The 26728-nt window shown below is 45.7% G+C and overlaps 1 protein-coding gene and 1 long non-coding RNA gene across 9 annotated transcripts in view; one reads left to right on the top strand and one right to left on the bottom strand.

Moving 5' to 3' along the window:
- The window catches only part of PTPN3 (protein tyrosine phosphatase non-receptor type 3), a 149121-nt gene extending 122746 nt beyond the window's left edge, over window positions 1-26375 (top strand). For all 8 annotated transcript variants that reach the window (XM_082403831.1, XM_082403836.1, XM_082403830.1 and 5 more), the window contains 7 exons: window positions 10499-10589; window positions 11246-11307; window positions 13260-13406; window positions 19328-19456; window positions 20392-20537; window positions 21008-21143; window positions 22792-26375. In XM_082403831.1, coding sequence (XP_082259957.1) covers window positions 10499-10589; window positions 11246-11307; window positions 13260-13406; window positions 19328-19456; window positions 20392-20537; window positions 21008-21143; window positions 22792-22869 — 789 coding nt within the window. In that variant the 3' untranslated portion in view covers window positions 22870-26375. The remainder of the gene's footprint in view (window positions 1-10498; window positions 10590-11245; window positions 11308-13259; window positions 13407-19327; window positions 19457-20391; window positions 20538-21007; window positions 21144-22791) is intronic.
- Window positions 306-10499, bottom strand: LOC309634335. Its single transcript, XR_014247995.1, has 2 exons — window positions 1759-10499; window positions 306-1438 (listed from the first exon to the last, which is right to left on the bottom strand). It is a non-coding gene; the product is annotated as an uncharacterized lncRNA (long non-coding RNA).
- Window positions 26376-26728: the final 353 nt, after the last annotated feature.

Below are 26728 nucleotides of genomic sequence, written 5' to 3'. Positions count from 1 at the left end.
CACAAGTGAAAGGTGAATTGACCCCACCAAAAACAATCAATAGGGAATTTTGAACTTAACAGCCTTGACAGATAATATAGACAAAAAATAAGCTGAAATCAGGATAAGAGGGTAGGAATAATATAATTACTTGGATAGAATTGATAGACATATACTGAATATCTACAAAGAGAGATAGGTCTTTTTTCCAGTGGCCTGCAGGAGGCTAGGGAGGCTTAAGATTTTAAAAGAAGAAAATGTAGAGGTTGTATTCTCTGGCTTTGCATTGCAAAAAAGCTCAAAATTGAGACATACTTTTTTTTAAAATTTATTCATTTTATTTTATTTATTTTTGGCTGCATTGGGTCTTCATTGCTGCATGCGGATTTTCTCTATTTGCAGCGAGCAGGGGCTACTCTTCATTGCGGTGCGTGGGCCTCTCATTGCGGTGGCTTCTCTTGTTGCGGAGCATGGGCTCTAGGTGCAAGGGCTTCAGTAGTTGTTGCTCTCAGACCCTAGAGCGCAGGCTCAGTAGGTGTGGCACACAGGCTTAGTTGCTCCGTGGCATGTGGGATCTTCCCGGACCAGGGCTCGAACCCATGTTCCTTGCATTGGCAAGCGGATTCTTAACCACTGTGCCACCAGGGAAGCCCCGAGACATACATTTTAAACACTAAATCTCAATTATTTTTAGACACTCTCCAAAATAATTGAAACAAGGAACACTTAAAAGCCAGAATATATCAGTTTTATTCTTTTTGGAGGGAGTTGGAAGGGAAAGTCAGAGGGGAACGGCACTGTGGAGTCATTTGTTCTTTCATTCAACGAGTATTAGGTATTCACCGTGTGCCAAATGCTAGATCAGGAACACAGTGAGGGAAGGAGAAGGGGGATTTCTGACCCCAAGGAGCTTACGGTCTAATTTTGGTATATTTGTGAGAATGTATCACGAGTCCCAGAAACAGCTAAAGACCAAGATAGGGTGAGATTTCATTCCACAGACTGTATGTTCTGTAGGGACTGGAGGTGAGAGGATTCCAGGAGGTCCTCTGGGGTGAGATGTAGTGTTAATAGAGGGTGGATGGGATTATGTGTGGAGGGGAGGGTATTCCAGGAGGGTCACAGCCTCCTGGACCCTAATGCAGACTAAGCTCAGAGGGTGTCAGGTAGGGAAACAGGCCTCCCGGGGGTGAGCAGCGCTCAAGGAGGTCTGGGAGATGTCTCCAGGTGATGGAAGCCCTTCACCCAAGACGAACCGGGTCTCTTTGATAAGATTGTCCACAAGGAGGCGCTGTGGGCTCTTGGTGAGGAAAAAAGACGGTGCCTGGTCTTGACCGGTGCTCCAGAAAATCCCCTCCACTTTTCATGTTTTACATATGGGAATCCCCTATCAGGTTTTCCTTGAACAATGTTCATTGAAATTCATTAGGAAGATAAAAAATGCTTTAGAGGGGCTTCCCTGGTGGCACAGTGGTTGGGAGTCTGCCTGCCAATGCAGGGGACACGGGTTCGAGCCCTGGTCTGGGAGGATCCCACATGCCGCGGAGCGACTGGGCCCGTGAGCCACAACTACTGAGCCTGCGCATCTGGAGCCTCTGCTCCGCAGCAGGAGGGGCCGCGATAGTGAGAGGCCCGCGCACCGCGATGAAGAGTGGCCCCCACTCCTCGCAACTGGAGAAAGCCCTCACACAGAAACAAAGACCCAACACAGCCAAAAATAAAAATAATAAATAAATAATAAATTAAAAATTAAAAAAAAAATGCTTTAGAAAGAAGTACCCACTTGTCCCTCTGTGTTTTTAAGTAGTAGTCCTCAAAGGGTGACACCCTGACCATCTGTATGGATATCACCTGAGGAGCTTTTTTAAACGGGCCCAGCCCACAGCTACTGAATCAGCTGCACTGGGCGGGGGCCTAGATATTGCTTCTTAACAAGATCACCAGGAGGTTTTAATGCACAAGCTGATCCTGCGGATGGGAGAGTAAAGATCGTACCAGAACCATTGTCCCGCTGCTGTCCATCCTAAGTCCTGCCTTTAGAGCTTATGGTTGGACTACAGAAGAAATAAGATATGGAGAACATAGAATTTTTCGGGTTAAATTTTAGTACCTACACATTTCCTTCATTTAGTTTAAACGTTTCCTAGAAATTAAGTCGAAAAACCTTCTTTTTAAATAAATAAATTTTTACGGAATTCCAAAATACAGAACAGATAACAGCAGATCTGCTCTGTGACGGAGCTGGTGGGACCCGTGGAGCCCTGCCTTTCAGTCTCCACACTGCCCCCCAAGGACCCCCTAGACTGTGGAACACAATTTAACAACCACTGCTAGAGGTGGGAGAAGTTGTCTTACATAGCTGCTAGAGGAGGGGAATCCTAAAGGAAGACAAAGGGAAACCTTTAATGCGCACTTACTATGTGCCAAGGGCTTTATAGGCATCATCTCACAGCATTCTCACAGCAGCCTGCTGTAGGGCTGGATCAGAGTCTTGGAGAGGTTATCTCACAGTAAATGGCACAGCCTGATTGGAAACCAGGCAGGCTTAACTCATGGAGCTTGTTCTCTTAACAGCTGTAGAACCTTTGTGTAATGATATAGGTAACAACAACGTGCTGTTTCCATGTGAGAGTCGTTAGAATAGCATGACATCAGAGCTAGAAAAGATCTGAGATGCTGTCTAGCCACGTGGAGCCAAGCAGGCTTCAGATCCTTGCTCTACCACTCATTTCCTGTGTGACCTCAGGCACATCCCTTAACCTCTGTAGCCTCTACTTCCCCATCTGTAAATTGGGTATTTCGTGGGCTAGTTGTAAGAGTTAGATGAGATAAATACTTAATGCGTTGTCTGACGCACGGTCAGCGTGCAAAAAGCAACAACTATTATCATTTATGAATAGAGGAGTCTAAAGAACCTGCCCAGTCCACACAAGAGGTGGAACCCAGTACTGTCTGACTCCCAGAGTCTTGGCTATTCTGGTTCCCCACCTGCTTCTCCTCCAGTGCCGTCAGCAGGTGGGCGGCTTGGCTGTCGGAGGCTGTGCTCTGAACGGGAGCAGGAAGTGGGGGCTGGTTCCTAGCAAGTGCCCATGCCACCCACTCTGTGGCACAAAGGGCCTGTCCTGGAGTAGCTGGGCAGTGGATGGAATCCCTCTTGTGATGACAAGCTGGTTTTCAGCAAAGCTTGCTTTGAAGCATTTTCTTCATTAATGGAATTCCCCTGTCCCTCCCATGGCTTTCAGAAACAATTACAAATGTGTTCTAGAAAGCATTTGGTCCCAGCTATAATAAAATCACGCTTAATAATTAGCATTTCTATAGCACTTTGGAGTCTACCAAGTGTGTCTCACATATGTCATCTCAGTTGACTCTCACAGCAATTCCGGGAGACAGATATGGCCAGAATTATTTGGATCACTCCTTTATAAGTGGAGAGAACAAGGCTCAGAGGCTACGGAACTTGCCCAGTGTCACCCAGCTGGTCAGAGACAGAGCTGGGATTAGAATCTATGTTGAAAAGTCCATTGTCAGAACTCACCAGGTATGACCCAGTTCTTCACTCAACCTCTGATATGAGCCCTTCCCTCCAGGAGCTACACAGTGTGAGCTACTCAATGTGAGCAGTTTGCCAGCATTTGTGACCAGCCTCGAACTGCCTAAATACTGTGTTCAGGCAAGGTAGGGCGTTCCTCTGTCTCTCGTATAAAGGCGCCCAGACTTGGGGTTCACAAGGCTCCAAGTCCATTACCACCTCCAGGATGCTCTCCTCCTCTCCTCTGATGAACTCGTTGACTCAGCCCCAGGGTCATTCCTTCCTGAGAGTAATTTGTGGCTCATTTCATGCTTTTTCCCTGCGTTGAGCTTTCTGTTTAGGCAAGGGAAAGGGTGTGCAGTTGGTATAGACGGTGCTGGATAAAAGCTAAGTGATGGTGCTAACTGTCCTTTGAGAACTGCTTTCCCAGCAAGCAAAGGCCCCTTGTGGCCATCCTCATCCAGTGGCCTTGCAAGCTCCTTGGAGACTTGTGGAATGCAGTTGATAGAAAATGAGAAACATTTATCCTCCCACCTCTCAGGACTGATGAGTTAGAGCAGTGGCTACAAGGCTCCACCAAAGGTTGTGTCAAACTCGAATACCCCCGCCCCTCCCACCTCAGCATCTTCCCTCTTTGCCAAAACCAGAAGCCATCTTTTTCTCTCTCCTGACCACTGTTTCTCCCGAACCCACTCCTACATCATCCATTGTAAGAAACATCCATTCCTGTCAAAACAGGTGACTTACTGGTTGCTGTGATCGTTATAAAAGTTGATTTGGAAGGCCAAAGGCAGCTGAAGACTTACTCATGTAGGTGTACCTTCAAGAGTAGAGCTCATACTAAAAGTTTTTTTTTAATTTTTCAAATTTTTTTTTTTCTTTTAAGAAAGGCAGACATTATCAAGTATAACACTCAGAATACAGGGAGAGAACTGCAGGCTTTGGAATGACCACGTGTGTGGCCTTTACATTTCAAGTGCCGGGGACCCATTTAAAGGAATTGCCACCCCACCTCATCGTCAAGTATTTATCTGTGAAAGGGACACTGCAAGAATACTTGAGTACGCCAGCACTGGGATCTGCATTTGGTACTGTGATTTAAAGTAGCACTATTAAAAATAATAATAATAAAAGTAGCAATATTGAAAGTCCCCAAATTGCCAGCAACAATGTCCGTTCATTTCAGCAAACCTTTACAGGAAGGTAGGGAGAAACTCTGAGTACCCCGTCAGCAGTGTCCTTGCTCTCTGACTGGGTCAGGTACAAGGGAAAGTGGAAGTCCCCAGTGTGGACAAGCTGTCTGTGAGCAGTAAGTTGTTCTTATGTCTGCAAAGTGGGGGACAACCTCTCGAGGCCTTCATGAAAAACGGGCTACCCTTAGCTTAGTTACATGCCTCCATGCCACCTCTCGTCCTGCTTTACTCAAGTGCTTTGTACCCTTTGTCCAAAGCAGCAGATCCCATTATTCCTCGACTCTAAACATTTTATTGAGCACCTACTATGTACCAGGCACAATGCTGGCCTAGGGTTTATGGTGGTGAACAGAACGAACAAGACACCTGCCTTCATGGACACCACAGTTTAGTGCTTGATACAGAAAGCACGGTAAATAGCTGTTTTGAAAGTCGTTGCCCTGCACTAGACTCTGGGTCATTGCCAAGGGCATGAGAGGGCGTCCGTTTCTACTATTTGCTCTCCTTACTCATTGTCCCTTCCAGTCCCTCCATTTTTTTTTTTTTTGTCTTTTCCTTTTTTCTTCCCCCTTCTTGGGTTCTCAGTCTTCAAGAACTCCAGTGAGAATTCCCCCTTCACCTGGTCGTACAGTTGATGGGGTGCTTGCTTCCACTGTGCCAGCCCTTGCCAGCATCCACTGGTTGGAGCCAGTTGGGTGTCTGAAGCCTTTATCTGAGGGATGTGAGCAGGTTTCACATCTTTGGTTGGACCAAAAGTCTGAGGAGATCAGAGTCATCTCCTGATGCCCTCTCTCTACTTTTAGATGATTTTTTCAAAGGAGGAATGTTTAAACTGGAAAAGTGTATGTCTTATCCATCCCCGAACCGTGCTGGTCAACTCCAGCTCCCACCGTTCAGTTTTTGTCTCTGGAGGCCAGAGCCGGTGATATTGATGCTGCAATCTAAATACGGTTGTTCCATAGCAAACCCTCTCAGCTGATCTTCTTATAATTCACCCTACTTTCACAGCTGCTTAGAACTACACTCGGATATGATGAGAACAAAGCACTTGAGGACATAAAAATTAAGATTTTAATAAAACTAAGTGATCTTATAACCCTCCGTCCCTATGACCTTCTCCAGCCTCCGGGTTGCTCTCATTCTAGGGCAGAATTTAAGGGATCTTAAAGACTAGGAGCTCTTGCCTGCTTCACATACCTTTAGCCCAAGAATGAACAAAGCAAACTGTGTCATTCCAATGAGTAGTTCTTGAAAGAGCCTTTTCTCAAATTCTGGCTAATATAATAGTCTTCAGCTCATTACCTCCCATCCCTGATCCTTCCAGAAAGACATACCTGTGTTTCCAGCCCATCTCTGTCCACTCCGGACCACCCTTCTCTGGGCAGTGTTTTCACACCCAGCCTGCCATGCAGCTCACAAGGTCTGGAGAAGAGTCCATAAGTTAAAAGAACTTGAAAACCAACTGCTAACACCTTCAGAAACTAAGTGTGTGAATAGCACTGAAGCAGTTCAGTGGGAATAGGGTTCAATGTTAGCCTTGGCAAGGCAGGCATAAAAATGAGTGTGTTGTCAGTCCTTCTAAAGGCAAAAAAAAAAAAAAAAATCTTAGCTTTGTTCACCCAACTTTTTGTAAAAAATTTTTAATTTTATGTATAGATTTCTTTTGTTGTAGTTCTTTTTCTCACTTCAGTCATTTGAATTTTTTTATATAAATTTATTTGTTTGTTTATTTATTTATTTTTGGCTGCGTTCAGTCTTCATTGCTGTCCTTGCGGTGCGTGGGCTTCTCTTTGCGGTGGCTTCTCTTGTTGCGGAGCACGGGCTCTAGGCACACGGGCTTCAGTAGTTGCAGCATGCAGGCTCGGTAGTTGTGGCACACGGGCTTAGTTAGTTGCTCCGCGACATGTGGGATCTTCCCAGACCAGGGCTAGAACCCGTGTCCCCTGCATTGGCAGGCGGATTCTTAACCACTGTGCCACCAGGGAAGTCCCCAGTCATTTGAATTTTTAAAAATTCACATTGTAATAATTCAAGTAATTCAGAAATAGCCAAAGTAAAATTAATTGTCTTCTGACCCCCCTCTCCTTTAGCTTCTGTCTCTGTTGTAATTTACAGATAACAATTTGGTGTGTATCCTTGCGTACTTGTTCCAATGATCTTGCAAATATATTTTATACACACACATACATAAGTGCACACACATATGTTATATACACATTGTGCGTATGCTGCTATGTGTAGAAACGGGATCACCACTGTATTATTGTGTAACTTGCAGTTTTCACTTAAATAGATGAGTGGAATCTGTACTTTTAGTCTATCTTCTTCTCTCTATTACTTGCACATAATTTTGTGGTATAACTATATAAGAATTTAAGTGAACACTTTTCCCTGTTGGGAAATATTCAGGCTGTTTCCAGTTTTCTGCTAAAGAAAATATTTTGCTGCCAATAAATTTCTTTGATATGTATCTTTGTGCATTTCTGTCAGATAAATCCCAGGGTGTGCATATTTAAAAATTTGAAGACAGTGCTATAGTACTTTATTTGTATTTTATTTTTAATACTTTACAATCCTATCAACAGATCATTACTGCTGAGATACATTCATATCCTTGTTGTGATTAAAGCCTTTTGCTAGACCTATGCTCTTCCGCTAGACCATCTCAAGTTGATTACATTTACACTTCTGGTGTTTTTTGTTTTTTGGTGCGTTGGGTCTTCGTTGCTGCTCGTGGGCTTTTCTCTGGTTGCAGTGAGTGGGGGCTACTCTTCGTTGCGGTGTGCAGGCTTCTCATTGCGGTGGCTTCTCTTGTTGCGGAGCTCAGGCTCTAGGCATGCAGGCTTCAATAGTTGCAGCACATGGGCTCAGTAGTTATGGCTCCTGGGCTCTAGAGCGCAGGCTCAGTAGTTGTGGCTCACGGGCCTAGTTGCTCTGCGGCATGTGGGATCTTCCGAGACCAGGGCCCGAACTCGTAGCCCCTACATTGGTAGGCAGATTCTCAACCACTGCAGCACCAGGGAGGCCCTACGCTTTTGTTATTTGGAGAAGAAAAACTTTTTCCCTCCAGGTTAGGTTTACTGGCTATATTCACTCAATTGGATTTCACTTCTATGCAGTTAGTCAGTTAGAACCAAATTTTCATTTAGGGGAATTTGACTGACTCAGATATTCTCCTCCTCCCAGAATCAAACCAAAACTTCCAATAAATCATGAATTTATTTTAAGAAGGAGCCCAGAGAGTTCATTAACGCTCACAGACCTTTAAGAAGTTCCTTAGTGGCTACTTGATTGTTATGAACTGAAATTGTAAAGATGATTAATAGTTGAGCTTAGGGAAAGATTGGAAATTCTAAACATTTGGAAAATGTATGAGACATAACATAATTATCATTACCAAAAATGTCTATGCTAATTCTCTTCTGGTGATTTCTGTGCAACTTGTTTAATAAAAGAACTAATAAGAGAAAAAAACAACAGAGGCTGGTTTATAAAGCAAGAAATACAATTTGCAAAAATATACAGAGAAAGACATTGTTCCACCTCCCTATTCAAATTGCAAACACATTTTAGTTGATGATACTGGCCACAATTTGGTGGACTAACCATTCTCATACACCCCTGGAGGGCAACTCCATTTTCTGTGTGTGTGTGTGTGTGTGTGTGTGTGTGTGTGTGTGTGTATCAAAGTCCTCAAAAATATGCTTTAATGCAGTAATTCTGTTCCTGGGAGTTTATAATAGTAAAAAATTGAAAACAGTCTAATCAAGAAGTAGAATAAAAGTTAAACTATGAAAACCTTATAGATTATTGAGCCAGTAAAAATCATGTGTATAGAGAATACTTCGAGTATTTAAATGACACAGGGAACTAGACACTATATAATAAGTGGGGAAGACAGCCTTCAAAATTACAGTGGTATTTCCCAGGACACGTCTTGTGAGACGTGAGATCCTCCATGGCCAAATTAGCTTGAGAAATGCTTAGCTAATCAGAATCTAATTAGGTTATGCACTTACAGGACTTGTCGTCTTAGAGATTCATAGAACATAAGGTGACTTGTAGTATTTCCCAAATTTCCTTGACCTTGAAACTTTTTCTAAGCGATACCTAGTAGCTTCTTTCAGAATACTTGGGTTCTATAGAACATAATATGGAAAGTGCTAATAAATGTTCAGTCTCATTTTTTGTTTTTAAAAACATAGTGATACCTGTGTATTTTATGTGTTTATGTATATAATTACATATGTTTGTATACATGTGTGCATGAAAAAAAAAGCTGGAGAAGGTAGATGAAGAAGGTCATCTCAGGACTTCCCTGGTGGCGCAGTGGTTAAGAATCCGCCTGCCAATGCAGGGGACATGGGTTTTAGCCCTGGTCTGGAAAGATCTGACATGCCGTGGAGCAACTAAGCCCGTGCGCCACAACTACTGAGCCTGCGCTCTAGAGCCCACAAGCCACAACTACTGAAATCCGTGCGCCTAGGGCCTATGCTCCGCAACAAGAGAAGCCACAGCAATAAAAAGCCCGCTCACTGCAACAAAGAGTAGCCCCCACTCGCCGCATCCAGAGAAAGCCCGCCCGCAGCAACGAAGACCCAATGCAGTCAAAATAAATAAATAAAATTTTTTTTAAAAAAGGTCATCTCAGGGTTGTGAAATTACTGGTAACTTTTTTCTTTATATTAGTCTGAATTTCTTAAATTTTCTGCAAAAAAAAAAAAAAAAGATCACTTCCAACACTGAAAAAAAATTTGTTTTTAAATTCCCATAAAGTTATCTAAAAACCACTGGTGAATAGTGTTTCACACTCTAGTTTGAAGTGGGGGACGCAGTTGTATAGAAAAGAAAACTCAAAAGGGCAAGGGGAAACTCTGAGAGGGGATGGATGAATCTTACGCCTTTATGGTGGTGATGGTTTTATGGGCGTATACTTATCCCCAAACTCATCGAGTTGTACGTTAACTATATACCACTTTTTACATGTCAGTCATACCTCAATAAAATGTCACTTCAAAGAAAAAAACTCAAGCATTGGCGTCAGATCTGAGTTCAGCCTCTGGTTTTAATCTTGAGCAAAGCATTTAATCTCTGCCTCTCACTTACAAAACAAGAATACTATTAATACCTCTCACAGAGCTGTTGTCAACGTCACATCAGGTACAGTACGGATGTGTCTAATATGCGCTTGTAAATATGCAAAGATGGTTTTAACTGAATTATTTACTAATGATTGCATGTATAGGGAAATACCTCTTTAAGTGAATGTTTAAATGAAGTTTACTATGTATTGGAATAAATGTTTTTACTGTGGAAGTATACTTCTGAAATGAATGAAATGAAATGCTCTTGTTCTTAGCAAAGAATATGGTTCACTCCATTAAATTGGAGGGAAGTGTTTTTAGACTAATGTAAATGATTTCCATTTAATTTTTAGTCAGAATTCTTTCTTTCTCTCTACTTGCTCTTAGCTCTTGTCAAATAATTGTCATAAAGATGAAGTTTTACTTACCGTGATCCATTATCTGTGACTCACACCCCTTTTTATGACTTTTCCTCAAAGATCGTCATGTTAAAAAGAAAAAATTATTGAAGAATTTAGTCAGTTTCTCATGGGATTGTAGAATTTCTTATTGGGAAGATTTTTCTCTTAATATATGAAATCACTTTTAAATGTTAAGATTTTGGTGCTGTGACTGGTAAACTTTACTGATAGACTATGTTTTCACACTCTCTCCATAGCTGTTTTTTGCAATGTTTTTTTTGTTTTTTTACTTCTCTATTTGTCATATAGCAACTCTACAGAAAGAAGCCCGGTTTGGCCATCACATTTGCAAAGCTGCCTCAAAATTTGGACAAAAACCGATATAAAGATGTACTGCCTTGTGAGTATCCGGCGTGAATACCCCCTCCCCACCGCCACACACACTGAGATAATGTTTCCCTTTTTAAAACAGATTGTCTGGTATTCTGGAACAATTTTCAGTGTGTCTGTAAACACCACCGTCTTTACTGCAGCCATTTCAAACTCTGAACAGTTGGGGAATAGTGTTTATGCTAATGAGGCGAGAGCTGCAGATGGGGCTGGGAACTGAACTCTTGTTTACTCGGTGCGATAAAAATAACACCATGAAGAACCTAGTGGCAAGACGGGAATAAAGACACAGACCTACTAGAGAATGGACTTGAGGATATGGGGAGGGGGTGGGGTGAGATGTGACAGGGTAAGAGAGTGTCATGGACATATATACACTACCAAATGTAAAATAGATAGCTAGTGGGAAGCAGCCGCATAGCACAGGGAGATCAGCTCGGTGCTTTGTGACCACCTAGAGGGGTGGGATGGGGAGGGTGGGAGGGAGGGAGATGCAAGAGGGAAGAGAAATGGGAACATATTGTATATGTATAACTGATTCACTTTGTTATAAAGCAGAAGCTAACACACCATTGTAAGGCAATTATACTTCAATAAAGATGTTTAAAAAAAAAAAAAAAAAAAAAACACCAGGAATAATCAGTAAATGTCTTGCTCTCCCCACAGATGACACCACCCGGGTATTATTGCAGAGAAACGAAGATTATATTAATGCGAGTTACGTGAACGTAAGTTAAAAGTCTGGATCGTGAGAAAAAGCACGTTAATCACTACAACAAGCATGACAGCGGCGTGTGTAGTGCTTTGTAGTGCTTTGCAGTTGGCGAAGTGCTTTCCCGTTCACTCCCTCATTTCATCACCACAGCAGCCGTTGAGGGAAGGCAGAATAGTCTCATTTTACAGAGGATGAAACTAAGGTTCAGAGACATTTAATAATTTGAAAAGTCACAAAGCTAACGGAAGGTGAGACCAAAACTCAGATTCTGTGTCTCTGACTCCATCGTCCACATGCCTTCTGTCCTCAACTGCAGACATTCAGGTGTTCTGTTGTTTTGGCCATTGGTATGTAACTTTCTGTGTTTTCCCCCCCATGTCATTACTGTACATCCTGCCTAGAAATAAGAAAAATAAAACCACCTCTGGGCATATAACCCAAAAACAAAAGGTAAAAGATTTCACATGTTGTGGGGAAAACATTCATTTCACTCTGAAAATGCATCTTGGGCAACTTAGCCTCTCTGAACTTCAGTTTCTTTATCTAAACCAGGGGTCAGCACACTCCTTCTGTAGAGGGCCAGACAATAAATATTTTGGTCTCTGCAAGCCAAGAGACAAAACTGAGGATATTAATTAGGTACTTATATAGCCGTTTAAAATGCAACCATGTGAAAACACAAAAAAAAACACCTTAGGCTTGCAAAGTGGCAGTTAAATTTGGCCTTCAGCCCATAGCTTACCAACCTCTGATCTAAATGAACAGATGACTTTTCAAGTTCTCAGGTTATAGCATGACATCAAGAACTACCAGCAACAATGGGTCTGATCAGTGATTCCACTTATTCAGAAGCATCTGTGGGATCCATTGACCCTCACCTCAACATTCCTGGTGTCCTGCAAGCAGAGCATCAGAAATGGTGGGGCTGCGAAGACCATACAGTCCTGGGGTGGGCACTGGCTGAGACCAGGGCTGAGGGAGCCCTTAACCCAAGCGCCAACCAAACCATGAGTTAGGCACCTCCATTTACCTTTCCCATCTAAGAATGGGTGAATCACGGTGCCACTCCAAAGCTCAGCCAGTTCTGAGTGTTCTTTCATAGAAAAGACTTAGTTTAGAAGTAAAAGGAGAGCAGGGTGGGAGAGGGACACGGAGGACTGTTGAAAACATTTTGACATCTAGCATTAATCAACTCACATGGTAACTGTGTGAGGTGATGTGTTCATGAACTTGACTCTAGGAATCATTTCACACTGTAAACATATATCAAACCATCATGTTGTACACCTTAAATATATACAATTTTTATTTGTCAGTTATACCCCAGTAAAGCTGGGAGGGAGACTGATCGACTCAATGGCACAAACGTTGGCAGCCATGCAGAAAGCAAAGTGGAACAACAGTTGGTGGGATAAGCCTGTATGGCTTACGCTTCAAAGAAAATAAATATCTTGATAGAAAACCCTGCATAGGGAAAGACGTAAGCATGAGGATTGGCATGTGTTGCTGAAAATGCAGTTACCCAATATTGATTATATTTAGGATACAGCGGTGAAGGTCATTTAAACTCTTTTCCATCTCGTAGGTCCACTTCTGATTATCGCCTATTGACTATCATGTAGTTTTATCTTAAATATCTAATGCTAGTATTATTATCAAATACCTTTGAAGCTTTTTTTTTTTTTTTTTGGCCACACGGCTTGTGGGATCTTAGTTCCCAGACCAGGGATCGAACCTGCGCCCCCTGCCGTGGAAGCGTGACGTCTTAACCACTGGACCGCCAGGGAAGTCCCTTTGAAGCATTTTTGAGAGTAGCTTTTTCTTTGATTATTCTTATTGGCCGAAAATGGATAGAGATGTTATTTCTGGTGTGATGACAGTCACTAACTAAAAGAATGTAAGACCCATTTCCCTGTCCACCTTGTGGCAGTAACAGATTCTAATGCCTTAACAATCTCTTGCCAGATGGAAATTCCTGCTGCTAACCTCGTGAACAAGTACATTGCCGCTCAGGGACCCCTGCCACATACCTGTGCACAATTTTGGCAGGTAGTCTGGGATCAGAAGTTGTCACTCATCGTCATGTTGACGACTCTCACAGAGCGAGGGCGGGTAAGTGGCTTGATTTCCAATTCAGAAGTGTGCATGTCACACTGTGCTCTGCAGAACGTGAATTTCAGAGCTGGAAAAGGTCTTAATGAAACGTCACCCGGTCCAGCCCCTGTGTGACCCATAAACCTCCTGTACAGAGCTACTGATGGACACCTCCAGTGACTGGAAGCTCGGCACTCTTCCTGCCCACTCCCTGGCCTTTCCAAGCGAAGGAGTGATCAGACAGCCCCTCCCATTCCTGCCTCCGATCCATGATAACAAGCAGGAAGCCTCTTCACCTTGCCTTACCTGTCCCAGAACCCCTGTTTTAGCTGTGGCCTTACCCACCCAGGACAAGTGCTGGTCCTGAGAAGAGCAGTATGAGTGCCAGGTTCACAATGGCCATAAAAAGTAGAAGAAATTACCTCTGTCAACCTCTGCTTGGGTCGCAGCAAAACCTGATGGAAAAAAGAGGTAAGAAGGGCTTAAGTAGGAGAGTGGAGGGCACCCTGCTGTGCTCAGCCTGATGTGCATTTTCCGTAGGAACAGATCGCTGATTATACAACAGAAGTCAGTGTGTAGCATGAGTTCTCTAACTTCTGCCTGCATCTGGGTATCTTCATTATGAAACGTCTATCCAGAAACACATTCCAAAATCAAATATAAATTAATTTTGAACCACCTATTTTGAATGATCTTTGTGCCACCTCCTCCCAGGCCTCTCTTTGGTATGTAGCTCAGAATGCCAAATTGAGCTGTGCTGAAAGTCAGAATACAGGATTGGAATGGATGGTATGTTCGAGGAGATCAGGCTACCTTCTCACCCAAAACAGCAAAATAAGTGTTCCTACTATTTCTAGAGAGACCTGTGGATTGCAAAGGGCTTTCACACAGGTTGTCCCAGGCAGATGGCTCCCCACCTTGGCTGAAACACTTCCAGGGTCCTTCCATGAGTGTTCGGCTCTGATTTTTTTAAAAATCCCTCTTTACGACACGCTGAAATCCACACCACTTTGAACCACCACCCCACCTGCTTCTCTTACCTGGAAGACTCAGTAATAAGTTACCCTTCTCTTCTATGCAATGCCCTTTCAGATATGTGAAAATAATCCTTGACTTCCATTAAGGTGGTGGTCAGCAAAAAATTGTCTGGTCTTTGTCTCAGTGGTGCTGTTAGCCAGTTTCCCCATTTTGTACTCAAGCATTTGACTCCCGAAACCTACATGCGGCACGCTGGTGGGGCTCTGGAGCCAGACGATCTGGGTTCAGAACACGTTCTTCTTGAGCAAGTTATTTAACCTCTCTGACCCTCAGCTTCCCTGAATATAAACTGCAGATAGTAGTGCCGCCTTGGAGGGTTTGTGAAGACTGAGACAATATATATGAAAAGCTTAGAGAGCTGCCTGTCGCAGGTGTCCAGCAAACATTGGCTGTTGTGTGTCTGTGTGGCCATGATTATCATCCCTGGGAGGATGAGCCATCAGACCTGGCCTTTTGCATGCCCTTGGGCTCCTTGGGCTTTCCATCTGTCATTCTCTGTGTTCACTCTCACTCTTAGCTTCTTGTCACTCACAGTCTCGATCAGAATCTCTTCTCTTCACATAAGTCACCATTTAAAAATGTAAAGGCCCTCAAGAAGCAGTAGAAAGCTCCTTCTAGAATACCGTGAGTCAGAGACGTTGAGGGCACTCTTCGGGGAGCAGTTGCTCATTCTCTCAGCTCTGCTTCCAGCCCTGGCCATCTCTCCGTCTTGTCTGCCTGGTTACCGTGAGAACTCTCAGAAGCTTTGCTGCAATTACAAGACAGCAGGTCTATGGCATCACCTGATCTCCTTGTCTGGAAATCTTGTTTTTGCCTATTTTTAATTTTTGTTTATATTCTGTTTTTGTATGCATGTGTGATTTTCTAATCTTGTTTTGGAAAGGCAGTGAAATTACTGGGACCTTTTTTGAACTTAGGGAACTCCGGCTGGCTCACAGTCCTATCCTGTCCTCTCTCTTTTTCTGGAGCGCCTGCACCCATTTTGTTCCGTGGTGTCCTGGGTAAGAGGGCAGATGCTAGGGCCACGCTTCCTGAATTCAAATCCCTGCTCGGTCACTTCCTACCTATGTGGCTTAGGAAACCTGCAGAACCTCTACGTAAAATGGAATAATAATGACACCGATCGTCGATTTGTGGAGTAACTGAATGAGTTAATACAGGCAGCTTTCTTGGAACAGTGCTTGGCACACAGTAAATATCATACAGATGGTAGCTAGCAGTAATAGTAGTTTGGGTACACCTTAATTATTGCTGGGACCTTACTATATATATTTTACTGTAGTAGTATTTATTATTCTTCTTCAAATTGGCTCACCTTTTCTTGCTTTAAAAAATTTCCTTTGAAAGATATATCTTAAATGGAAGCCCAGTATCACTTGCCATAAAAAGAAGGTATGTGTAAAAATGCAAAAACCACAAGACAATGTTTTTAAAGTCTAAATAAATATTCTTGCCTTTCAGGCTGTGAACCCAAGGCGTGCTTGCCCACACGCTCATGTGCTGTCTCCTAAAAAGAGAGTTAAAGTACTAGGGAGATAATGTTAAAGCTATCCTAGACCCAAACTGAGAAATTCTCTACGGCATACATGGAAAAATCCACTTTCCCACCGTGTGGTTCTATGCCGTTTAATACAGACCCCATCTCCTCCTAGCCTCCTACCAAATCCCACACTTTGCAGGCCTTGATCTGGGCCATTGTGGTATATTATAGATGACAAGACATCAAGTTTATGGCCTTGTTGTCTCCAGAATCTCCCCATATGAAACTGTGCCATGTTTGCCTGTCTGTTCTGTGACTTTGGAGAACCTGGATTCTCCAGGTTTTCTCAGAAACTGTCCATGGAGGTGCTCCTCTCCGAGCTCATGAGGTCTTTCGGTGGTGCTGCAACTCCTACGAGCCAACACCTGAACCCTTGGGGCAGCCAGGAGCTCTCCTCACCTGTGTTGGGCTGCTCCTTCCCCTTCTAAGTTGGCTCGGCCCTTCCCAGCTGCAAGGTCATTGTTCTCCATGGAGAAAAGAGAGCAGCCGGCAGGCGTGGTTAGTGACAGACATCTGCCCCGATGGCAGTCCCTTCTTCCCCTCATTCTGCCTGTTCCAGCTCAGGAGAAAAGGCCCTTTCTTCCATCCAGGAGGCCTCACTTCCACCGGCTGCCCTTGCAGGTCCTGCCCCTCCCATTTTGTCCTGATTGGAGTCCGCTCTGAACCTGAGCTCCTCCGAGGTCTCCATGTAACCCGGTGGGTTGGTTGGTTTGTTTCCCAGCCCTTTCTTCCTAATGGAACCCCTTCCGGCTGGTTCCATCGGGTTAGAGATTCCCATCTCCCATGAGTCAGAGCATTCCCTTCGTAATCTCTGGCCCTGGGAACTTACCTCTGTTGTTTATCAATGGTTGGAAACCTGTTCTCAAATCCAGGCTATGCGTTTCCTCCCTCTCCTGTTACAAACGCTCAGGTGACCTGAGCCCTTTATCCTGAGGTCCCTTATCTGGTCCTCGCCACCCCCCCTGAGTTCCTCCTGATTAGGAGTCAGTCACTCCAGGCCAGCAGCTCTGTCCCCTGCTTTTTCTGAGAGATGAAGTTCTCGGCATGTCCCGTTTGCTTTCTCCCATATTCTGCATTTTGCGGAGTGAGCCTCCCCACAGGCGTATAGCTGGCGGGGTCCCCATCGCCGCCCTGTGCTGTGCTCACGTCTGTAGGTGCTGGGAGCCTTGCCCAGAGGCCAGTGGTCAGTGAGGCGCTCCTGCCACAGAATAGCTTTCATTTCTCCCTCTTTTCATTCCGACCTAAAACGTTTTCCATTGTGTTCTCCCTTCAGGTCCATGGGTTTCCTCCAAGAGGAAACAGAGGTATAGAGGTATACAGTCTTTCCATTGAAAGGGTCTTCTCCTTCCCCTCCCATCAAGGATGTTTCTTTTGGGGGAAAAATTATTTTTTGCATCTATATATGCTCCATTTCCTATATGTAGGATCTGGCACAAGTGGATTCACTCTCTGAGCCTCAGTTTACTCTTATGCAAAACAGAGATAATGATGGTATCTACCTCATAAGATTGTTTGGAGACCCAGATAAAATAATGTCCATAAAAAGCACCATTTAGTGCTTAGCATATACTGATCAAAAGATAGTAGGCATTAGGGAATCCCCTGGCAGTCCAGTGGTTAGGACTCCGAGCTTCCACTGCAGGGGGCCTGGGTTCGATCCCTGGTCAGGGAACTAAGATCCTGCCAGCCGCACAGTACGGCCAAAACTGAGGTTCAGAGAAGCGAAGTACCTTGCCCAGGATTGCAAGTTAGTGGAACTTATCAACCAGGAGGGAAACTCAGGATATGCACAAACTTCTTGCTCTTTCCGCTACACCCCCAGTGCTTAGAGATCCAAATAGACCTAAAATCTAAATTTGATCAAGGAGTAAAGAGAGTCCAGTTCTGGTCAGATTCACTGGGAGTCTCTGGAAATAGAGGTATTTGTGGCTCAGCCCTGCACGGGCTTGTCACTTCAGAGCGAAGCTTGCCATCAGCTGTCCTGTGGGCAGGACCCTTGGGAGGCTGCAGCAGACAGCTACACCCCCACAGATAAGGAAGCAGAGGCAGGCCTGCTGGGTGTTGGCTCTGCCTCAGGTTCTATGGACAGCAGTCCTTCGTGTCTTGGAGAAGCCGGGAAGTGGCCACTAACCAAAATACCCAGGTTAAAGGTTTACAAGTAAACTCTTAACGCCGCCTTTTCAGCAGCATGCTTTAATTTCACACATTCACTGTGACGTTTGAAAATAAGAATAGAAAAGCTCTTTTAAATTACGTGCATCTGTTGGTTTATACCCCCTCTCAGCTGTAAGTAAACATACTTTTTACCCAAGTTGATGCAGCTGTAGGCTTGGGGAGAAAATTTTTTTTGAATGAGTCAGAATTTGACTTGATGGATCTATGATGGGATAGGCAGCTTGGCCCTGAGCTTTGCTTCGAGGCCAGAGGCAGGAGTGAGACTGCTAGGGAACAAGTTTCAGGACTTGGAAGGGGGAAGAGAAGACGGGGGTGCCGTGGGGAGCCGCAGCAGCCCTGGACCTGGGGCAGCCCACTTAATCCTGCTGAGCCCGGGTTTCCTCCTCTGCTGTCCGGCGCGTGTCAGCTCCGTAGGAGTCGTATACGAAAGCACTGGTGGGGCCTGCGGCAGCGGTGGTGATAACGGCCACCGTCACCGCTGACCTGCCCCCCGCAGTGAGCCTGGCACTGCACACCATTCTCTCCAGCCTCTGTCACCATCTGGGAAGCAGGTGCTGGCCTGTCTTTCAGGTGAAGAATGTGAAAATCAGAGAGGTTAAGTAGTAGCAGGTTCAAGGTCATAGGGCTCACCGTGGAGGAGAAAATGATCGTAGCAGACGTCTCTCTGGCTCCCAGATGTGTGCTCTTAGCGTCTGTGCCTTGAGGAGTTCCACCTCAAGGGGGTGAGGAGTGGACGCCGAAGGAGGGATGAGGTAGAAAGGGGTGTTGAGAGCAGAGAAGGGGCCGAGGGACGGGGGTGTCGGGTAGAGGTAGCTCCGAAGTCGAGGCCTCATGTCGGAGGCTCTCCTGTTTCTCCAGCAGTTGGACCCTGGTGATGAAGAAGAAAAGTCTGTGCGCTCAAATGCCAGCTCCAGCTGGAGTGAGAGCTGTGGCCTGGCCCCCGGCGGGTTGACCGCTCCACCCCTCCCCAGCTCCCCAGAGGAGGAAGGGAGGTTCCCCGCCCACCCTCAGAAAACAGACGCAGCACAGAGTGGCCTCGCCTGCGTCTCTCTTCTCCCAGCAGCCCTCGGAGTACCTGGTGCGAGTGAGAGGGCTCTGGCCAAACATCCAACCCGTCTGCCCAGTTAACCGCCACGAGGACCACCGCACAGCCGAGCCTAACCCCTACCCGCTGGTTCCCTTGCAGACCAAATGCCACCAGTACTGGCCCTATCCTCCCGAGGTCATGGAACACGGCAGCTTTCACATCCGCTGTCAGTCAGAGGACTGCACCATCGCTTACGTGTTCCGGGAAATGCTGGTCACGAACACCGAGGTGAGCATTGCACGGGCGGCGAGTGGTCCAGGGGAGGGCACGGGTTAGAGGCAGGTGCTGAATCAGCGTCCACCGTGGGCCCGGGTAGCGCTCTACTTCCAGGTCAGTCTGTGTTTTCACCTGGTGGGCATTTCAGTAGATGTACAGACTACCTGGAAGAGAGCCAGCACCTGTGTCCACAGCAGCATATGTCACAGGAGGCGACAGGTGGAAGCAGCCCAAGTGTCCACCGGCAGATAACTGGATAAGCAGAATGTAGCGTATTCATACAATGGAATCCTAGGCTCCCTTTACAAAGAAGGAAGTTCTGACACATGCTACCGCATGGTTGAACCTCGAAGACATTATGCTGAGTGGAAGAAGCCAGACCCAAAAGGTCAGATACTGCGGGACTTCTCTTGTGTGACGCACCTGGAGTAGTCAGTTCACAGAGACGGAAAGGAGGGTGGTGGTTGCCAGGGCTGCGTGGCTGGGGAACGAAGTTAGTGTTTAACGGGCACAGTGTTTCAGCTTGGGAAGGTGAAGAGGCTCTGGAAAGAATTGTACTTAATGCCACTGAACTGTACACTTAATAATGTTTAACATGGTAAACTTCTTGTTACGTGTATTTTGACCATAAAAAAAAGAGCCAACGTGGGTGACCCTAATAGTAAGTGCTATAGGAGCAAACGGGAAGCGATCACTGTGGGCAGAAGTGGTGGAGGAGACATCGGGCAGGAGGTGGCCCCAGCGGAACCCTCGAGAGTGGGTGTTTGGGAGCGTATGGAAGGCGGGTGGGCAGGAGTTGGCAGTGGCCATGGCAGGCTGGTACCCAGTGGCAGAAGAGTGTCCGGAGACAGGAGCTCCCTGGCTGGAGGCCGGAGCGGGGCCAGGGTCCTCCTGTCCGCCTGCCCACCGTCCAGGTAACTCAGCGAGGCCACTCCGTCTCTTCGCAGACCGGAGAGGAGCACCCAGTGACGCATCTCCAGTACGTGGCATGGCCAGACCATGGCGTTCCCGATGACTCCTCGGACTTCCTGGAATTTGTAAACTACGTGAGGTCCCTGCGAGTGGAAGGTGAACCCGTCCTAGTTCACTGCAGGTACTGTGGCTTGTTGGCTTTATTTTTTTAATACTCATACTCCTTGGGAAAGGCCTGGAGAAAGTTGGCAGGCATCAAGCCCACCTAAATCCCACAAGATATGCTTTTTACAAAGCTCTATTTGCTTTCTTTCTTCACAATGTCAAAAGATTTGGACAGACTTCTGATTGCAGCGCAGAACTGGAGAACAAACTCCCTCCCTCATCTTTCCCCCTGTTCCCAGCTGACTGACCTCACAGTAGATGCGCATAAGATGGGGGGTGGACTTTGCACGGAAAGGTGGGTTTCTTCCCATTGGTTTTTAAGCCCCCAGTCTGTTCAAGGGCACACCTTGAGTGTGTGTTTTGTGTTCTTTGAAGGTCAGAGGAGGAAAGCTCCATCTGAGTAAACGTGGGAACTGGCGAGGAGCTGAGCTGGGCTGTGCAGAAATGCTGTCTGAGCAAATCCCGTCTCTGCTCCTTTCCCCCCAGTGCTGGGATAGGTCGAACCGGTGTGTTGGTCACCATGGAAACATCCATGTGCCTAATCGAGAGGAACCTGCCCGTTTACCCACTGGATATTGTTCGGAAGATGCGAGACCAGCGCGCCATGATGGTGCAGACATCAGTGAGTAGAAATGCAATAATAAAAATACTAACGATGGCCAGGCCTGCACGAAGGGCTTTGCAGGTCGAGAGACCAAGGCTCCAAGGGACCGAGTCTCTTGCCCACGGTCACAGAGCTTGTCAGGGGCTGAGCGGTTCCAACACCCACCCCATCCGAGTTCTGCCTCTCGCTACCCTCCACTTCTGCTGCCTCACGGTTTGTTTCCTGCCAGCCGCTTGGCCAGGGAGCAGCCCTGGTTGCACTCTGCATTGTCAAGCCACTGACCCATCATGTGTCTGTCCATCAGAAGTAAGCAAGGTCACCTGAGGGTTTCACCCCACCCTCCTGTTCCTGGGTGAGCCTTTTGGCTCAGCAGATGTCTCGCATGGCCCTACTCTCTCCTCTTCTGGGCTCTCTCCCACGTACGTCACGCCTGGGTACCTGGCACTGCAAGTGTCCACAAGAGGAAATATTGTGGCTTCCCCCAGAGCTACAACAGGGGCAGTGGGGTGGCATGGAAAGTTCATGATTCACACTCCCCCACATACTGGGCAACCTTTGAATAGTGCCTTAACCTCTCTCTAAGCCTCAGTTTCCCCATCTGCAAAATAAGGACTATCCCATATTCTTTCATTCATCCATTCAACAGATAATTGCACAAGCAGGAGAGACCTGAGCTTATATCTAGTAGAACTGGATCAGTTGACTATAAATCTCAGCAGCAGTGGGAGAAGTCCAAAGGGAGTCTAAGAACTCGGGAAGAGTATCAAAAGCTGACTTTGGAAAGTCAAGGCTTTCTGGAGGAATGGCCTCCGAGGCCACACCCCCCGATGGATGAGGAGAAGTTAGCAAAGAAGGGAGTGGGACTTGCCCTCAGCTCTGTGTCCTCACGGACTCATGGACCAAGCTCATAAGATTTCTCTAACAATGGTGAGCTCTTGTTTTAAATTCATGTGCACCCAGGAAACCTGGTTAAGAAAAAAAAAAATCAGGTTCTCTGCCCTGTTTTGTGGTATGGAAGACCTCATTGCTCGTTAAAGAATGTTTAAAGTGCATCTTCTGGGCACATTTTCCTAGCTGGTGCAGCTCAGTCTGAATGCTTTCCTGTCACCCAGGACACATCAGTAAAATAAGTCTCTTAGGTGTTTGATAATATAAAGAACCTTACCCTGTAGAGCGGCTTTCGGTGGCTTTCCTTTGGAAGACAAGATCCAGGCTCCTTATCTCAGTGCAAGGCCTTCCGCTGCCAGGTCCCAGCCCACCCGTGCCACCTCCCTACCAGCCCCGCTACCGCCAGCTGTCCTGGGCCGGGAACGTGAGCCCTGGCTATGCTCCTCTGAATGGGCCGTCCTTTCATTTCAACGTACACTGGTGTGTACATTGGAACGGCCACCCTGCAGCAACCTGTGTCCCTCCCTGACTCCCCGAGACTGCTGGTCCCTCCCTCTGCCGTGTTTCCATGCCACATTGCCCATCCCTCATCACCTAGTGAGCTCACAGGTAGGTGTGTCTTCTCCATACCGTGTCCCTGATGTAGCCCAGGGCCTGGCTCGGCCGGAGCTGGAGCTCAGGGTGTTTACGAGTGAGGTGAAAGAATAACTGTGTCTGTGGTCTGATGCAGCATTTGTGGAGCTGCTGGCCAGCTTGACGGCTTTCTTTTCCTTTCCAGAGCCAGTATAAGTTTGTGTGTGAAGCGATTCTTCGTGTTTATGAAGAAGGCTTAGTCCAAATGCTGGATCCCAGTTAAGACGACTGTGAAGACGTTCATTCCTCTTTCCCAAGGGCGTCCTCCTTCTCTCTGGAAGCAGCAAGAGGAATTTGTAGGCTGTGGGAAAGGAATGAGCATATTTGAACCCAGGCACTTTAAATATCTATTAAAAGAAAAAGGTATCGTGTACATAGGAACTGTGTAGATAACGCATGCGGTTATAGCATCATTTAGGCCCGCACCTCCTCCGGAGAGAAATAAGCAGAAGGGGATCTCAGTTTGGGGCCTGTCCTAATGCCTCCCTCCTTCTCCGTCTCCATATTCCTGTAAACCATCCTTGGGCAATTGAGAGGGGATACCAGCAGCCCTGTTGACCTCCCAGAAACGAGATGGTGTGGCTGTTGAGAGTTGCTTGGATGAGTTGTGTGTATACGTGTATAGGACTAAGAGCTGAGCTTTCCGTGTGTCTGGGCGGAGCTGGAACAGTCAGTGTTCACCTGCCCTGATGCTAATGAGAAACCCCATGAATGTACTGAACGGCAGCGGGTGGGGTGTCAGGCCGAGGGGCAAGCGGTGCCTTTTCTGCCCTCCCTTCCTTGGTCCCATCTCCCTGCCACTTCCAATATTGACGTTTCTGAGAATCGTGTCCAAATGCCCTGCCTTCTCCCTGCACTAGTGACCCTCCTCAGGTTCACACCAGTGCCTGAATCGGGCAGTGCAGGTTTCGGGTGAGTTTTCAGTTGAGACTCTGAGAACAAGGACTCCCAGTGTTGTCCCACGTGTTCGTTTTTGGAGCAGGTGCCTCTTGCCTCTGCCTTCCTCTTGCTGTACACTCAGCACCCAGGACTGGAATCATCCACTACTGAATCTAAGACATGGATTGCTGCTACTTCGAGCTATTACACTTGAAACATTACAATTTTCCTGAGGGGAGATGGGATATCACCTACATATATTCAGAATCTTTGGCCCTTCTGAGAAAAGATCGAGTCGTTGAGCCATGGGAAACCCAGCTTCTAGAGGGTTGCCTGTGGAGGTGTGTGTGTGTCTGTGGGTTGTGTGTGCTCCCACGGGTGAGTGTTTCTCGGGATTCCTAACTTGATTCAAATTACAGTTGAGTTTATATAAAGAATGAGTCTCTGTATAGAAGAACAAATGTGTGCATTCACTCTTAGTTACAATGGTCTTCGTTTCATTTCAAAGGAGAGGATCAGACTATCTGAATATAAACACAATTTGATGTTAATTTATTCTAAGTACACCATGATTTTGATTGTCCTAAAGAATTCTGCCTTTGTTAATACTATGTTAATTTTTTTTTAAATTTGTGACAGGATTGTAGCAAATTATTATTTAAGGAAAATAAATTACGTAAACATTCTAAAGTGGTATTTTGAAATAGTGGTTTTATGTATCCAGAAGAAACAGCTAAGTATCCAATTTCTTAATGGGATTTGTAGAAAAAGGATGGTTTCATGTTATAGTGCACTGAAATGAGGCCATTTTGATGTGTAGCAAACTGGACTAGTTGAGTAGTTTCCTGATCACAAACTGGGTAAAGACCTTTACGGTAGGGGCCAGGTTTCTAAAGGTTGTCTCCAGACCGAGCATATTTACCGCATTCTTTACATCTTTTCCCCACCGATGTTTTACTGTTAAATGGCCGGAGTGGAGGAAGGTGTTGCGTGCCGTGTCGTGAGCCATACTGTGCGACAGGAGACACCGAAGCCCCATCCTTGTCAGCATAATGCCAGGCTAGCAGAGTGTAGCAGCAGAGTTTGGAGCTAAGGGATACAGGATTTGGTTTCTGATTCCACTCAACAGCTAGCCCTAGGCCTAGTCACTTATGAGCTTTACCTCCATTTTCTCATCTGTAAAATAGGAGAAATAAATAATACTGAGGACTTTGGGTTGAATATGAGGATTGAATAAGATGATGCTATTAAAGTTTTCATCAGCTGGAATCTGACACTGCTCTGGCTGAATTACTCTGAAAAGTTAATTTATCAATGACTAGCCCCCAAATCCATGAAACAGAAGTAGAATCAGCCGGGGTTTTGTAAGACAAAATCGCTTTTCTTCTCAAGAGAACCAAGGGCACAAAGGAGTATCATACAAGGACTTCTGGACTCAGAAAATTCGATCAGCCAGGCACCAAAAAAGAGGGAAAGCTGAAGTAAATTTAAATGCTATCAGGATATTGAGCAAATCATTGCCTTTTGATAAAAAGGCATCATCACCCTGTGTGTAAAAAGCTTGTGAAGTCTAAATGAGTTTGGAGATTTATGTTTTATTATATTTTTAAGAAACAAATTGTTTCATATGGTTGAGGAAATGCTGCCATTATTTTACATCAATTTCCAAAAAGCTCACCGAAGGTTGCAACCGGCCTTTTTCTGCCACTGTGCAGGCCAGTAGTTCAGACTCAGCAGATGTTACCGGGAACAAAATCCATGAAATCCTGGGGAAGAACAAGACAGGAGAGTTATCGAAAGGAATAAAATATGCAAGTAGATACTACAGATGCTACTGATTAATTTGTGGAGTTCAAGATTCCTGCTTCATCACCTTATACACTTAAGCAATTATACCTAAGAAGCCCGTTTTAGCCCTAAGTGAAGAACTTCATCAAAATCAGGATAAATATTTTGCCTGGGAAATTGGGGTATGAATGGAGAAGACATTTACATCCTGTGTTCTGGCACTCTCGGAAGATCTAATTAGACTCGTCGATGTGCAGACATAAAATGGGAGATCCCTCCTGGTGTCACTCCACAGAACCTGCACTAGGTGTTTTGATTTTCCAGAACAAGAGATCCAACTCAATTTGGTTGGGGGAGGAGCGGGGAGCGTTGGATCACAAACTTGGGCTGGTCTTTAGTTCCTACCACAGTAATTTAGACTTCAGTTTGCTTTGAGATTAGCGTAGATGCTGTTGCTGCAAAGTTGCTGGTTGATGTTTTTTTGTTCCTCGTAGAAGTTACCATAGAACCGGAGGCAACGAAGAGGCAGCGTCAATGGGAAAGGGTGGGCAGAGGCAGGACGTGGGTCTAGATTAGACTTAGACAAGATGTGTCGCCCTCAGCCCTCACTTTCCTTCTAAGTAAAAGGGGGAGTTTGGGCTCGAGGGGATGAGCTCTCTGGGTTTTTTCAACATCTGCCATCCTGGGAGTCTGTTCCAGAGAGTCAAGGTTAATCCTAAACCAAAACCTCCAGTAAGCTACTGGAGAGAGATGTATCTCGTTTCTGGAACTTGTCTCCAAGAGCTGGTCCCTCAGACCCTGGCAAAGACTCTGACCTCAGCCTGGGAAACCAAGCAGGGAGGGAGTCCGATGGCTGGGCTGTCTGGCATCTCTGTAACTCACGTTCCGTGTGGAGCAACCAAGGGATTTGTGTTGTCATGTAGTTTTGAAAAGTATCTTAATTGATTAGCAATATTTTGTCTGTAAATTTGGAGTGTTTTTCATTCTGACCTGTTCTTTCAGTGACTCTACTGAAAAACAATTTGATCAATATAAAGACATTCAAGCTATGCAACACTGTTATTGTGTGTTGACATTTTTATTCTGATGTCTTGATTTCTGGAAATGTTTTCTCATTTTGTTTGCTTTTTTTTTTTTTTAAGTAAATGTTGACTTTCTTGGAGGAGAGTACTCTCTGCCATCTTCACCTTCCCTCTGGTGAAGGATGAGCATGGACAGCCTTGACCTTGTGTGGCAAGTTCTAGATCAGAATTAGATTCAGCTGTCATGACAACAGTAGCTTACACAAAGTAGAAGTTTCTTTACCCTCTCCCATGCAGGGCTGCCAGGTGGCTGCATAATCCCTAGGGTCTCAGGTTCCTTCTGACTTGTTACTTGGCCATTCCCAGTATGCAGCTTGTACATTCAGGTCCGCG

Source organism: Balaenoptera borealis, assembly GCF_965194805.1.
Source record: "Balaenoptera borealis genome assembly, chromosome: 8".
NCBI lineage: Eukaryota > Metazoa > Chordata > Mammalia > Artiodactyla > Balaenopteridae > Balaenoptera > Balaenoptera borealis.
Note: the sequence above shows the minus strand (reverse complement) of the source record. Positions and strands in the feature narration are given on the sequence as shown.